The sequence below is a fragment of the Silene latifolia genome, chromosome X, assembly GCF_048544455.1.
Source record: "Silene latifolia isolate original U9 population chromosome X, ASM4854445v1, whole genome shotgun sequence".
Classification (NCBI taxonomy): Eukaryota; Viridiplantae; Streptophyta; class Magnoliopsida; order Caryophyllales; family Caryophyllaceae; genus Silene; species Silene latifolia.
The window spans coordinates 18,667,847-18,682,358 of NC_133537.1; the positions used below are offsets into that span (position 1 = coordinate 18,667,847).

General features: G+C 37.0%; 1 protein-coding gene across 3 annotated transcripts; it reads left to right on the forward strand.

Moving 5' to 3' along the window:
- The first annotated feature begins 8,996 nt into the window (after positions 1-8,996).
- On the forward strand, positions 8,997-13,581 carry LOC141623079 (uncharacterized). 3 transcript variants are annotated; one of them, XM_074439121.1, is made up of 6 exons: positions 8,997-9,336; positions 10,391-10,502; positions 11,156-11,332; positions 12,353-12,451; positions 12,542-12,787; positions 13,089-13,581. In XM_074439121.1, exons 2-6 carry the CDS (start codon positions 10,440-10,442, stop codon positions 13,383-13,385), a joined length of 882 nt encoding a protein of 293 aa, XP_074295222.1. In that variant the 5' UTR covers positions 8,997-9,336; positions 10,391-10,439; the 3' UTR covers positions 13,386-13,581. The 3 variants fall into 3 exon arrangements, with proteins under 3 accessions (XP_074295222.1, XP_074295223.1, XP_074295224.1); XM_074439122.1 differs by having other exon boundaries at positions 8,997-9,326; positions 10,390-10,502; XM_074439123.1 differs by having other exon boundaries at positions 8,997-9,320; positions 10,390-10,502.
- Positions 13,582-14,512: the final 931 nt, after the last annotated feature.

The window sequence follows — 14,512 nt, forward strand, 5'->3', positions numbered from 1 at the left end:
GGGAATAAGACATACCGCTAAGACGTTCGGTGGATGAGGAAGCCTGTCGTGACTGCCACATTTAAGCCAACTCCGCAAGTTGTTGCGGGTTTAATTTGTTGAGATCGAGCTGTTCCATGGGGGACTTAGATGAAGCAGGCTGCGTGGTAGAGGAGCCACCACTTGGAGCACCTGCCGTGGCCATGTGAAGACGGGGATTGCCTGCTGAATTGGCGGTTTTTAGCTTATTCCAACGGGCATGACCAACAGTGTCGGGAACAAACACGACTTTTCTTAAATCAGTATCGTTGGGATCAACGTATATGCGATCCCTAGGTCGCTCCCCCCACCAGTCCGGATATTCCCCAGTGACCCGAAAGCATTGTTGAAATGGGTGGCTGGGTCGTTTGCAAGCGAGACAAGTTTTAGCACCGGAGGGAGGAGGTCGATCAGGTTTATTGTCACGGCCCCCACCATGTCGAGGATTATTTGTGACCCGAGCAGCATAAGCCATTGTGTCGGGTTGAGAAACCGGTTTGTGTATGGTAAGATTACGAACCCCCTCTTCTTGAAGTAGACGGTTATAAATAAAATTGAGAGCGGGGATTGGGTTCGTACCTAGGAGTTGGGATCGAACATTGTCAAAACGATTATCGAGACCGATTAAAAAATCACGTACCAGTTTTCGTTCTCGATGTGCCATCATTATTGTAGTCCAATCACAAGGGCACGCAGAGCAAGAGCACGATGGGAGGGCATCGAGTTATATCATCTCCTCCCAAATTTTTGAGAGTCGATCGTAATAAGAGACAAGAGATTCGGTTAGATTTTGTCGACAAGCTATTAATTCGGCCTGTAATTGGTAAATACGGGCTTCATTATTCTGACAATATCGATTTTTAATATCTAGCCATATGTAATACAAAGTTCTCATGTGTCTTGGGGTACTCTATCGAGTGGGGCTTACTTTGTCGTGTAAGTTTGGTTTTACGCAAAACAGTAGTCTGCCTGATGGGTACTCGATCGAGTAAGTGTGACACTCGATTGAGTAAGGGTCACTCGATCGAGTAAGTGACTTACTCGATCGAGTAAGTCGGTTAACGGGTGATTTACGATGGGTTTGTTAATAATGCGGATTGATATATATTGTTTCGTCAGTTTTTCTTTAAAACACTTTTCATAACCTAAATCACACAAAGAGAAGATTAAAGTTACGTTGCTTCATCCTCATCGCATTATTAGCAAATCCCGGAGCTAGGAGTGTCGGTTTTCGTCGTTCTTTACATATTCGTGATCCTTGCGTCGAGGGTAAGTCTTACATATCATTTTTATATCGTTTGGTTTATGTTGGTTAAACCCTAATTGGGTGATTTGGGGATTTTGGTGGTTGTGTGGTTATGGTAGTAATAATATGTATGTATGTAAAGGAGGAGGGTTCGTTGAGGAGAGATTCTGAGTCAGCTGCTTGATCGTCTGATTTCGTGTTGCTTTCCAGGTAGGGTTTCCCTACTCAGTATTAGTTACATAATGTGTGATGATGGTTGTTGTGATTAAAGGTTGATTGTGTTGTTAAATTGTTAGACGGTTGTTGATTTCATATTGTTGATTGGTTTGTATCTGTCTGTGATCTTCGGGGCGCGTCCCTGGCTGAGTGGAGTCACTTGCGGGAGTGGCTTCACGCCCTTGGTTCGCCCTCTGTGGAACCCACCACAGGAGGGGATGTGCACATTAAGGAAACTTGGGTTTATCGCTTAGTGGTTGATGAGCGGGGATTTGGTGGGTACGGCTGCGGTCCCCCACTGGCGGTGTGGAATACTTGTTGCGATGGGTACTCTGGCAGGGCTACACACTTTAGTGTGTAGTCAGTTGTGTGGAGATTGGATATGGAGACTGGAGAATCGTTGTGTTGATTGAGCTGTTTTGGCATTTGTTTCATTGTGGCTTTGTGTTGTGTAATTAGTACTGACCCCGTTGTTTGTTTTAAAAACTGTGGTGATCCATTCGGGGATGGTGAGCAGTTATTGAGCAGGTATGATATGACGTATACGGGATAGCTGGGATGAGTCATCACGTGGCAGTTAGAAGAGTCTTACGCTGTGTCAGACGATGTTTTGTAGTCGTGATAGATTTACCAGTAGACCTTTTAAGTACATTGTATTTCAGTTTAACAGTTTTGGAGCTGACATGTAATCACTTTAAACCGTATTTTTCTTTTAAGTATGTTTCATTATTGTATTATGATTATCATTACCTCGGGTAACCAAGATGGTAACGTTTCCATACCTTAAGTGGTTCTGGTAGGCACTTGGAGTATGGGGGTGTCACACCATACCTGTTTGGCTTCGGGACGGAGGGATGTCACCCTTCGTATGGTAGATCGAGTGAGTTGAAGATCCAAGCAGTAACCAATGCATTGGTCGACTGCCAGGATGCGAAATCAGTCGCTGTTGTAGCCGGTTTGGTGACGGAACAATCGATATAACCGAGCTTCCCTTTTGCGAGGAGAGCAAGGTTAAAACCCCGGGACCATTCATCGTAGTTGTTGTCATTGAAGATGATCTGCATAATGTTAGCACTCGGATTTTCGACATGGACGAAGGAATAGGAGGGAGTTTTTGATGCGTCAACGATTTGGGTTTTTGTCATGGCTGCAAAAACGTGAGAACGATGTCTGTGTTGTGTGTGTTTTTTTTTTTTTTTTTTTTTTTTTGACAGAGGAGATACAGAGACGAGAGAAGAGAGGCGTTTGATAGGATTAGGTTAACCTAGCTGATACCATATTAGAATTGCATAATATAACATTGTGATAATCGTTATTGCATTCATAATTCGTGAATGTACATCGTCACATATTGTTTCTTATATAGTCGACTCATACATGTTATTTACGGAAGAGAATTGATATAAAGGTAACATGATATTTGCAACGGTTATATAATCCGTTAAATAAGGCAACGGAGATGTGGTTGCCACCAATAGAGCTTCGAGTGAATCGTTGGGCTTGGAGAGAGCCGTTGTCTCTGTAATAAAAAACCTCCTTTGATTTATGAATCAGACACTAGCCTCTCTCTTTCACATGGGTGCGACCAAGGCCAGAAAATGATTTTTGACAAAATACTTGTGTAGTTTATAAATATTGCAGTGATATTAATGTTCTATGTTTAAAATTCATGATTCTCTTATTTGATGTTTGTCTGATATACCCAAAGTGGTTCTGCCGCTATCCCTAAAACACTACTATACCCAATATATTACTCAAAGTGGTATAGGGATAAAGGGCGAGGGTTAAAATCGTGAGGGCAGTAAAAGGTGCATCGTCGACGTCGATGATGAGGCAGACAAAGGGTGGGAGTTGGTAGGGAGGTATTTTGGGTGATGGTTATACCTAATAAGGGAGGATGATGTTTGAATTCTTAAAATTGAGAGAGTAGTGAGAGAAAACTCTCTCAAATAATGAAAAACCCAAAAAAAAAAAAGAAAACTGAATAAAGAAAAACCATCTAGAACTCTTCATGCTCATCATCAATCGTCCTGTGCTCCAAGTACACTAATCATCTTTCTGCAATCATCACAAACAAATTTCGATTTATTTGTGCATCATTCTTCTGCTACCAAGAGCCTTTCTTTAATTAAAATCATCACTAGATCGTTTAAATCCATCAATTTTCTCTATTTTGAGGATTTTGTTTTTCAGATCTTCACTTTCTCTAGTTCAAATCCCTCTTTTGATTTCTCATCATGTCTTTGGAGGGTTCTACTAATGAAAAATCTCAGAAATCTACACTCTTTTCAATTAAATTGGAAGTCTAGTTTGCTATACCATGGTTTCGAGTGGTTATGTCGTTTCTGGTGTAGCGAGGTTAATTGCTTTGCACTCGGTCTGCTGCTAATCGAATAAAAGGAGGGGTTCCAATCCGAGAAGGGAACCATACATTTGGTTTCTTCGTTTTGGGAGGAAAATGCAAATTTTCACACTCCGCTCCCGTTGATGGTTGAAGATCTGATGAATCCAAGCCTTCTCCATTTATTGTTGCTTATAACAGTAAATTTGAGTCCATTGTCGGATGTAAGTTGTCTTCTATTCGTTATTTTGTCCGAGTTTGGGTTTGTGTTCTTATTGAATCCTCCCTTTGTGCCTAGTCCATTGTTCTCTTTATTTGTGGACATTGATTTGCTCTCCAATCTAGAACAGGAGAGCAGTTTCCAGTCTATTTTCTACATTAAAGAGATTTTGGACATAGGTTCTCTCAAAGCCAACTTTTATCTAGCAAATTATTGTTGCAATAACCTTATGTTTTCTGCTTGTATAACCATCTTGTCAAGATGGTTTTTTGTTGATCAAGGAGTATTTCTGTCCAATTCTTCTACTGAACTCTTCCTTAGTTGCTTTGATATTAAATGTCTCAACATCTTTTTGAATGTTGATGGTGACATGTTTGACACTCAAATGTGCTTTTTTTTTGCCCTTTGTAGGATTTAGTGTCATCTTTGATGATTTCTATCCTTCTCTTTTTGATAATGTTTCAAGATGGTTGGGTAATAGATCTCTAAGTGATTTTTATCGCCTTGATTATCTTTATTATTATTGGCCTTCATTAGCAATTTTTACCAGTTTTGATGAGTTCTCTGACCATCAAATTGGGTCTGGTTGTTGTTTTACTGAACTTTGTCTAAGCAAATTGGTTACAATTTTTTTGTTATCCCTCATGAATATTGCTTTTTGGAATGTTAGGGGTACCAAAAGAAAGAATTTTGCGGAAGAACTTAATTTCTTTAGCACGTCAAATGGAATTAAAATCTTAGCTATATGTGACACTAAAACGTCTTCTAAGCCTGAACCTTATCTAATGGCGAGTTTTGGGTTTAATAATTGTGATTTTATTCCTAGTACTGTATCAGGTGGTATTTGGTTATTTTGGAAAGAGTCTATCTCTATGACCTTTTCGATAAATGTCACTTTTAAGTCGAATAGATTCATTGCTTGTGAAGTGTGTGACTTAACGAAAAATGTGGTATTTTGCCTAATTTTTGTTTATGTTCCTGCTCAAGCGGCTGAAAAAAAGGACTTTTGACATGAATTTCAAAACTTTGTACTTACTCTTGATTTGCCTTTCTTATTATTAGGCGATCTTAACGAGATTAAGAGTCCTAATGAAAAATAAGGGGGTGCAAAAGTTACCAATGCGCGTTGTTTGAGATTAAATCAATTTTTAAGTAATACTAATTGTGTAGATTTACCTTTTTCCGGTAATTTTTTTACTTGGAGAAAAAGGAAAGCTGGGTCTGAAAATGTTTTTGAAATCCTTGATAGGGCCTTAGCTTCTCCTAATTGGATTAGTATTTATCCAAACATGGAGTTTGTGCATCATGCGTTCACTAGCTCCGACCATTGTCCTATCTATGTGAAGTTTCATGACAAAATTCATACGAAAGCCCCTCCTTTTCGTTTTGAACTTATGTGGACTCTTCGAGATGATTTAGGTAAATTGGTAAAAAAGTGTTGGCAATACCAGTTTCAGGGGTCTTATATGTTTTGTCTTTCTCAAAAATGCAAATTCATAAAGCAAAAGGCTAAAAAATGGAATCAATCTACTTTCGGAAATATTTTTAGACAACTTTCGATTGCTGAAAAAAAAGTTAAAGAATATACAAAACCAACGTGGTTCATCTCATTCATCGGTTTTAGAAGTCGCACAATTGAAATGGATAAAAAAGCATGATGCCCTACTCGATTATAAACGTATCTATTGGCAACAAAAAACTCGTATAGATAAAGCCAATTTTCGAGATAATAACACCAAGTATTTTCAAAATTATGCCACAATTAGACGTAGTAGAAATGGTATTAAGTAATTTATTAATAAGGATGGTGCTTTTTTTATTGACCAAGATCTCATTCAACAAGAAATATCTAATGAGTTCAAACTGAGGTTTACAAAGAATCAACTTTGTCATTTTGATAAAAATGAGGATTTTAAGTCTATTAGTGGAATAATAACGGATGAAGATAACAATTTTCTTACGAGTAAGATTAGTAATGAAGAGGTTAAAGAAACTGTTTTCAATTTAGCTGCAGATAAAAGTCCTGGACCTGACGGATATCCTGTGGAATTTTTTCAAAAATACTGGGATATAGTAGGAAATTGTGTTACCAAAGCAGTTTTAGCATTTTTTCATTCTAGTAAACTTCTAAAAGAAGTCAATCATACTTTTATAGCATTAATCCCTAAATTAATAATCCTCAATCAGCAAACCATTTTCGCCCAATTAGTCTTTGTTCAACAGTTTATAAAATTTTTGCGAAAATTTTAGCAACTCATCTCCGAAGTGTATTACATAAGGTTATACATCCGTATCAAGGTGCTTTTACACCTAATCGATTTATTCAAGATAATATCCTTCTAGCGCATGAGATCTTTAACTCTTTTAAGCGTAAAAAAGGTAAAGGAGGATGGATTGCTATTAAACTTGATATGGAGAAAGCATATGATCGACTTGAATGGAACTTTATTGAAGAGACTTTTACGCAAATGGGTTTTAATCCTACTTGGATTTCTTGGATTATGGAATGTATTAAAACTGTTTTTCTCGGTTCTTGTAAATGGAAAACCGGGGAACGTGTTCACACCTATTCGAGGTATTAGACAGGGAGACCCACTTTCGCCATATATTTTTATTATGTGTGCTGAGGTTTTAGCAAGATCTCTACAAAAGAATAACGATCTTAGCTCTAGTGATATTGGTATTAGAATTGGGTCTGGATTGGAAAAAATTCCATTCCTGACTTTTGCAGATGACACTATCATTTTTGCTAAAGCCTCTAACTAGAGTTGTAGAACTATTAAATCTATTTTGGGTAAATTTTGCACGATTTTTGGACAATTTGTTAATTTCGATAAACCGACTTTCCAGTGCACTAGAAATATTAAACGCTCACTTCATGGATCTTTTAGAGGTATTCTTGGTATGAACGAATAAGCTCATTTGGGTAAGTACTTAGGTTGTCCTTTAATTGACGGCAGAGTAACTAAAAATATGTTTGAAAATATTATTAATTCCTCTTGCGCTCAATTATCGAAATGGAAAGCGAATTCTTTATCGCAAGCTGGTAGACTAGGTCTTGTTAATGCTAACCTTGCCGCGAAGGGAACCTTTCAAATGAAAAGTTTCCTCCTTCCCTCAAGTATCCATAACAAATTAGACAAAATTAATAGAGATTTTTTATGGAATAAGAATCCTTCACAGCGTTCTCCTATTTTAATTGGTTGGCATAAAGTTTGTTTACCAAAGTCTCTTGGTGGATTAGGAATAAAATCCTCTGAAGTAGCTAATAAAGTCCTCCAAATGAAACTTTTATGGAAAATTCTTATGGAAAAAGATAATATATGGGTCAAAGTGGTAACTAAGAAATATTTGAGAAATTGTTCACTTTTTGAACATAAGCCTAATTCAGTTTGCTCCTGGCAATGGCGTAAACTAATGAGTATTCGGGACATGTTTAGAAAGGGGTTGAGATGTCAGGTAGGTAATGGTAGCAATATCAAATTTTGGACTGAGAATTGGGTTTTTTCTTATTCTCTTGCTAGAAATATAGATGGTCATAATAATCCTGATTTAAATCTTTTGGTTAGAGATTTTATAACCCCTGATAAACAATGGGATGTCAGTAAGTTATCAGATATAGTTAATAATGATATTGTTAACCAGATAGTTAATATTCCATTGCCGCACAATGATATTCCAGATACCCTTCTTTGGGTTTGTCTGTGGATGGAAAATTTTCGACCAAAACAGCGACATGGTTAGCACAAGGCTTGTTCGATAGAAATATTGACAAATGTGAATTTTACTGGATTTGGAAACTAAATGTTCCTCCAAAATTGAAATTTTTTCTTTGGAAAACTTGTGTAGATGGTCTTCTTACGAAAAGTAGGTTTCTAAGAAATCATATAATTGTCCCACCTCAAGGTGTTTTGTGCAATCATCCAATTGAAGATAGAGATCATTTCTTTTTCAAGTGTTCCTTGATTGCATCGGTCATCCAAGACATGAATATCATTAGCTTTAACAATTTTTTGACAATATACGATAATATTGCAAGTCAGAGCTTTATAGAGAAACTTAATCATCTTAAAATTTAATTCCAAGAGCCGATTTCATTAAGATTGTATTTATTTGGTGGAATGCATGGTTCCATAGAAATTACATTATTTTTAATGATGCTCATTTTAATATTAGCAAAATTATTCTTTTATGTAATAATAGCATCAAGATTTAGAATGAGACTAGATATGAGGATTTTAACAATCCTGATAAAGACGTGTCAGTTAGAAATACTACTAGTAAGGAAGAAATTTGGTGGGAGAAACCTAAAAATGGGTTTCTAAAGCTAAACTTTGACGGATCAAAAATAAATGGTAATAAAGTTGCTCTAGGATATTCTATAAGAGATCATAATGGTCAAGTTGTTTTGTTAGGAGCAAAAAAGTGCGGATCTAATAGTATTCTTGTTGCTGAAGCTCCCGCTTAAGGCATTTTAGCAGCTAAATACTTAGGAATCTCGAAGTTAATTGTAGAAGGTGATAATTTATGTGTTATCAACTCAATCCGTAGTACTTGGCAAATTCCTTGGGAGATTTCTAGTATTATTAAGGATGTAAAATTAGATCTTCAGTTCTTTGATGAAGTGATAATTAAACATTGCTTTCGAGAAGCCAACAAAGTTGCCGACTTTATGACTTCTATTGGACATTCATGTCCAACTCTTTCGAGGTGGTTTGAAAGCCGGTGGCTTCAACTTACCTCTATCATTCGAAAAGATGAGATAAGTTGGTCCTACCTTAAAGGATCAATCTAGTTTTATTACCTAATAAAAAAAAAAAAGGATGATGTTTGGTGATTTTCTTTTATGGGCGTTTAGGCCTACCAAATATCTTGGACAATCCAAAAAAATTCTAGTATATTTATGTTGTACTCTTTTCTCGATTCATTTTCCTTTGTTCCAATTCCCTTCCCAATATCTTATATTGACCTTCCGAATAATTTAAGTGTAGAAAACCAAAAACAAACTCCCCCAAGGGAATTGGATCGGAAATTCGGAAAAGAGGACTGATTTGACTCCAGATATTTGGGTTAAATTTGCGTCTCCAACTTTATGCACTACACAATGCACAGTAAAGCGCAACAACAAACTTTCAACAAGTAGACAAATTAGTACAGTAGCAATTCAACTACTAATATCATGTCATACTCTGAGTAAGCCTCCACTATACTCCCACCCATATTTCCAAACATTAACCCTTCACTCCTCACTCTTCTCTCTTCTTCTTCTTCTTCTTCTTCTTCTTCTTCTTCTTGGTAAGTCACCTTCCACTCTATTCATTCCTCTTAATTACTCTGTATTTCAATGCATTCTGTTTTTGTCTTATGTATAGTAGTTGACTCGGCTTAAGGTTAAGACGGATACCCCCGTCTTAAATGAGAACGTGTTTCATTTATGTATGCCCCTCTCCAACTTTCAGATCTACTCTTTCATGATTTAGTCTCCATGCATATATGTCACTTCTTTTTGTCTGGGTATTTGCTCATAATCCTTTCAGTTATATGATCAATTGATTCCTCATATTGAAGATCATAATCTGGGTTATTAATTATCATCTCCTATCTTATTGGAGAACGTTGACTTTTTTTATAGATTGTTCAACTTTTTTGAATTGATGATGATGATGTGAGACTAATTGATTTATATAGGGTACTATGACTATCTAATTGGTTATTACTGTCGAGAGGTATTTAACCAACTAAAGGGCCGTACATTACACTATAAGACGGTTTTACACGATAATTATTTATAATATCGTATTGATGGGGTTAGTCCTTCTGGGTAGTAAAATAAAACGGTCAAACGGTCCATGGTCAAACCGTTTCTCCATTTTGTTATTAACCAAATGATTCAATTACGGAGTATATCTTTTCTTGATGTGACCATTTTCTTAAGTTACATCTCTTTGTAGCGATTATTTGTGGAATCGTGGTGGGGTCAGATGGGTTTGGAGATCACTAGATCAGAGGTGCCCACTGTTGTGACATGTTAGGATAGTTCCCGTATCGGCGTGGTTTGGCAATTAGCAAAAGTAAGTTATAGAAAGTGCGGAATAAGGTTAGCAGATTTAAGTAGCATGTTCGACTAGCTAATCTTATTGGCGGAGTGATCACGAAGTGTTTGGTAAATAGCAGTTTATGTTTGAATGTATACTTCAGATTTAGAAAATGAATTGCTGACCAAGTCTACTATTAGTCTATTACATATAATGCTGTTAGTCAATTAGAGTCTGTTTATGTACTCTTTCTCAAATAGGGTCATAATCAATTACATATTGTTGATGTAACTTTTATGTGTTTCTTTTTTTAGAGAGTTGATCAATATTCGGGTGACAGGCTGAATAAATTTTGGATAAACAATGTTCAAGTGGCGGAGCTCTCAGAACCATGATGGAAATGTCTCTTTACAGCATGACGAAAAGGTAAATGGTCTATTGTTGTGTCCAGTACCAGTAGCAATCTGTTATGCCCATCACTGCTGCCATCTTGAATATTCGAGTACAGATCTACTGGTATAATTTGTTAAATTTTGGTTAGCTATACCAATAAATTAGTAGGTGTATTTCCCTGCTAAATTCCATGATTGAGTCGATATCTGATGCATTTGAGCTGCAAGTGTTTGTATGATGGAAACTGGGATGTTGGGAGTATGACAAATTTGTGATTAAATAAAAGTAGTTAAGCAACTCTTTTGTAAAGCGGTCTTTCTTAGGGGCACAGGGTGGTGAACTTATAAAACTTTAAGGCGAGTTTTTAACTTAAAACTGTGAAAACTCAACATCACATGGCTTCCACTCCCCGTCTTTCCATAGGATCTTCCTAATTACGTTTTTGCAAAAGATCATATGCATGGTTGAACGTCTGCCACATTAACTTTCCAGGCTAAAAACAGTGAGTTTTGTGTGAGTTGGTATCGTATGTGAAACTAATCCAAACACTGGGATGGGTTTTTGTGTTCAAGAATTTGAAACTGAGATCGATGTTTTTGAGTGCATTACTGATAATCATGTGGAGAATGTCGTATATTTGGGTGTTGGTTGCTTTGTTAAAGTCCAGAACTAACATTGTTCTATAGGTCAAGGAACTCAAAGTGGCTCTTGGACCACTGTCTGGGCGTGACACAAAATATTGTACGGACAGTTGCCTGAGACGGTATCTGGAAGCAAGGAGCTGGAACGTTGACAAGGCAAGAAAAATGTTGGAGGAGACGCTCAAATGGAGGGCGTCTTACAAGCCTGAGGAGATTCGTTGGGTAAGCTACATGATGCTTGGATAGTTTCTATAATTCTAAGGATGGTCACCTAATTCATTATGGATTAGTGACATCGGATTCAGGATATGCTCATCATAGAGTGTGATATAAAAACTTTTTGGCCAATATCATAATAGAATATGCTCCAAACGATTCATGATACGCTAAGGGTTTGGGCGAATACGATAACGTTGGTTCTAAGTGACACCTCTTGGCAATTTATGTTTTTACATGCCTGTAGGCTGTAGTGTCTGTTTGTTATGATCACAATTTCAAGTAGTAAAGTCATCATCATTTAGAAATTTCAATGTACCTGCAATGAAGGTGACAAATATAGTAATGTTGAAGTTTTTGTTCCATGTGTGCGATAACTATTTTAGACTAGCTAGTGGTTTTAATGGCTTTAGTCATATACGAGTGCCATTTAGGTCTTATTTAGCTGTAATTCTGACTTGACATGTGAACAACTGAGGGGTAAACCATTCTAGAAACTTGCAGTTCTATATCTTCAATATCTGAAACTGTTCTATACAACAGATCAAATAGGTTTAACTACCCTTGAAGCTCTCAGTCGTGATTAGTAATTACTGCTGAATGTTGTAGTACATCCCTGTTATTTGTATTTTGAGTTAAGAACGGGAATGGGTCAATTTTATTTCATATAAATTTTCGCAAGGACAAGAACTGCTTGTGGGAAAATTAGAAACATGCATGAGTTCTCTGGTTATTAATGTACACATTTTAGCAATGTAATGACCAACGGTATTCCCCTCGCTGAATATGGACTCGCTTGCTCTAGATAAATGACTTAACAAGACATGCACATCTTTGATCATGACTTGTGACTGTTATGAGTCCTCATGGGCATCTCTGTACATGAGTATATCCCTATCATTTCATTTACCACCACTTGGAAGTTGGAACATACCAATAGAGGGGGATTCACCGTCATAGTGTTTATCATATTGTTCATGATGACTTGACCATAATGCTAAATTAGCCTTACACTGTAAATTCCAGCATGAAGTTGCACATGAAGGTGAGACCGGAAAAATTTCTCGAGCAAACTTTCGTGATCGTGAAGGAAGAACTGTCCTTTTAATGAGGCCAGGGAAGCAGGTAATCACCATTTTTTTCCCTCACTATAATGATTCTGCTTATTAGTTTAGCCAAGTTGGTGTATTGAACTCAATTCTTTTTGTGTTGCAGAACACAACGTCAACAGAAGGTAATATTAGACATCTGGTATATATGTTAGAAAACGCCATTCTCAATTTGCCTGAGGGACAAGAACAAATGTGCTGGATGATAGACTACACTGGCTTTTCAATGAGTACTAATATATCTGTCAGAACAACTCGAGATATTATTAATATTTTGCAAAACCATTACCCTGAGAGACTTGCTGTAGCTTTTCTCTACAATCCCCCAAGGATCTTTCAGGCCTTTTGGAAGGTATGTAATTTACCTGTTGATCATGCAACAAGGGGTCTTGTATGAGACGTTCTTAGATGTAAAACCAAGTCAAATGCTTACATAGTACTCATTTGATGATGTGGTTAATACTTAATAGGCTGTTTTCACATGTAACGATGTAAGATCGTCTCCTACAAGTTTTGATGATCTCAGATGCAACTGAACAAATTTTTATATGAATTTTGTAACCACTATTATTTGTATGTAATCTTGAAATGCAATAATTACGGAGTAGTACATCTGAATTCTGAAGTAACCAATGCTGTGAAATTTTTTACAGGTGGTAAAGTATTTTTTGGATCCAAAGACATTTCAGAAAGTTAAGTTTGTTTACCCAAAGAACAAAGAAAGCGTTGAGCTGATGAAGGTGTATTTTGACCTGGAAAACCTTCCCAAAGAATTTGGTGGAAACGCGACATTGGAATATGATCACGAGGAATTCTCAAGGATGATGGGTGAGGATGATGCCAAGACCTCCAAACTCTGGGGATTTGATGACACGCCACGCGATGCTGCTAATTGTAGCCATAGTACTATCGGGCACTCAAAAGCTGAAGTAGTTCCAGAGACATTGTAAGTTTCAGTAAAGTTGACATAGGACAGTAATTTGTGGTAAAGAGCAGCATTAATTGTAATTTCAAGCTTGTTCTTCCATCTTAACTTTGGTAACCTGTCGTGAGTTGATTATTTTCACTTGTTCTTCATGTAATTCGGTAGTGATTTACTGCTGAACTGAAATAAAAGTATTATAGTATGTTGAAATCTACGATAAAGCAAGGTGTCTCAGATGACAGATTGTGGTGATGGTCATAGAACAAGCACAAATCCTATTAAGAGACTGTTTCTTGATAAAATTATCGGGAGGCTTACCCGTATTCATTGATTCAAACTTGCCTGAATAAGTGAAGAATAGAATCTGATTGAAGTTGGTTTGACTTATTACTGTAAAACAATATATATGGTCTACGAGTTCAATACGTTGTCTGAAGTTCTGATTACCTTTCCCCACTTAGGAGACTAAAGAGGGTTGTGCACTTGTGCTTTAGACTTGCTATTCTCTTGCACCTTTAAACTTTTCGGACAACAATTCTTTCCATAGGCTCTCTAAAATGCTAATGATCTCGGAACGGAACCGGAATCCAAAAAAATTATGGACTGGAAACCGGATCAGAATTAAAAATTCCGGACCGGCACCGGATTGGAAAAATTCCAATCAAAGATCGGACCGCACCGGTTGGACCGAAATTTTTTTATACATACCCACTTTTTCAAATTCCGGTCCAAAGATGGACCGGATTAAGTAGACTTGCAATGTTTTTTTAAAATAATATCTTAAGAAAAAAGATTAAGTAACAATAATTCTGGTATTTTCAGTCCAGATCGGAAACAATCGGTCCTGGATCAGACTGGATCGGAAACAGAAATGCTAAAAAATGTTGGACCCTAGACCGGATCGAAATTTTTAATTGCGGATCCTGTCTTGACCGGTCCATTTTTCCGGTTTGAACCGGATTTTCCACACCCCTACATAGTACATACAAGTAAACAATGAACAACACTAGATAAATTCAACAAAGCAATAGATGTTTCCACGAGTAAGGCCCTGTTCTTTCTGACTTTTTAAAGCTGAACTGAACTGAACTGAACTGAATAGAGCTAAACTGAACTGAACTGAACTGAACTGAACTGAACTAAAGCTGAACT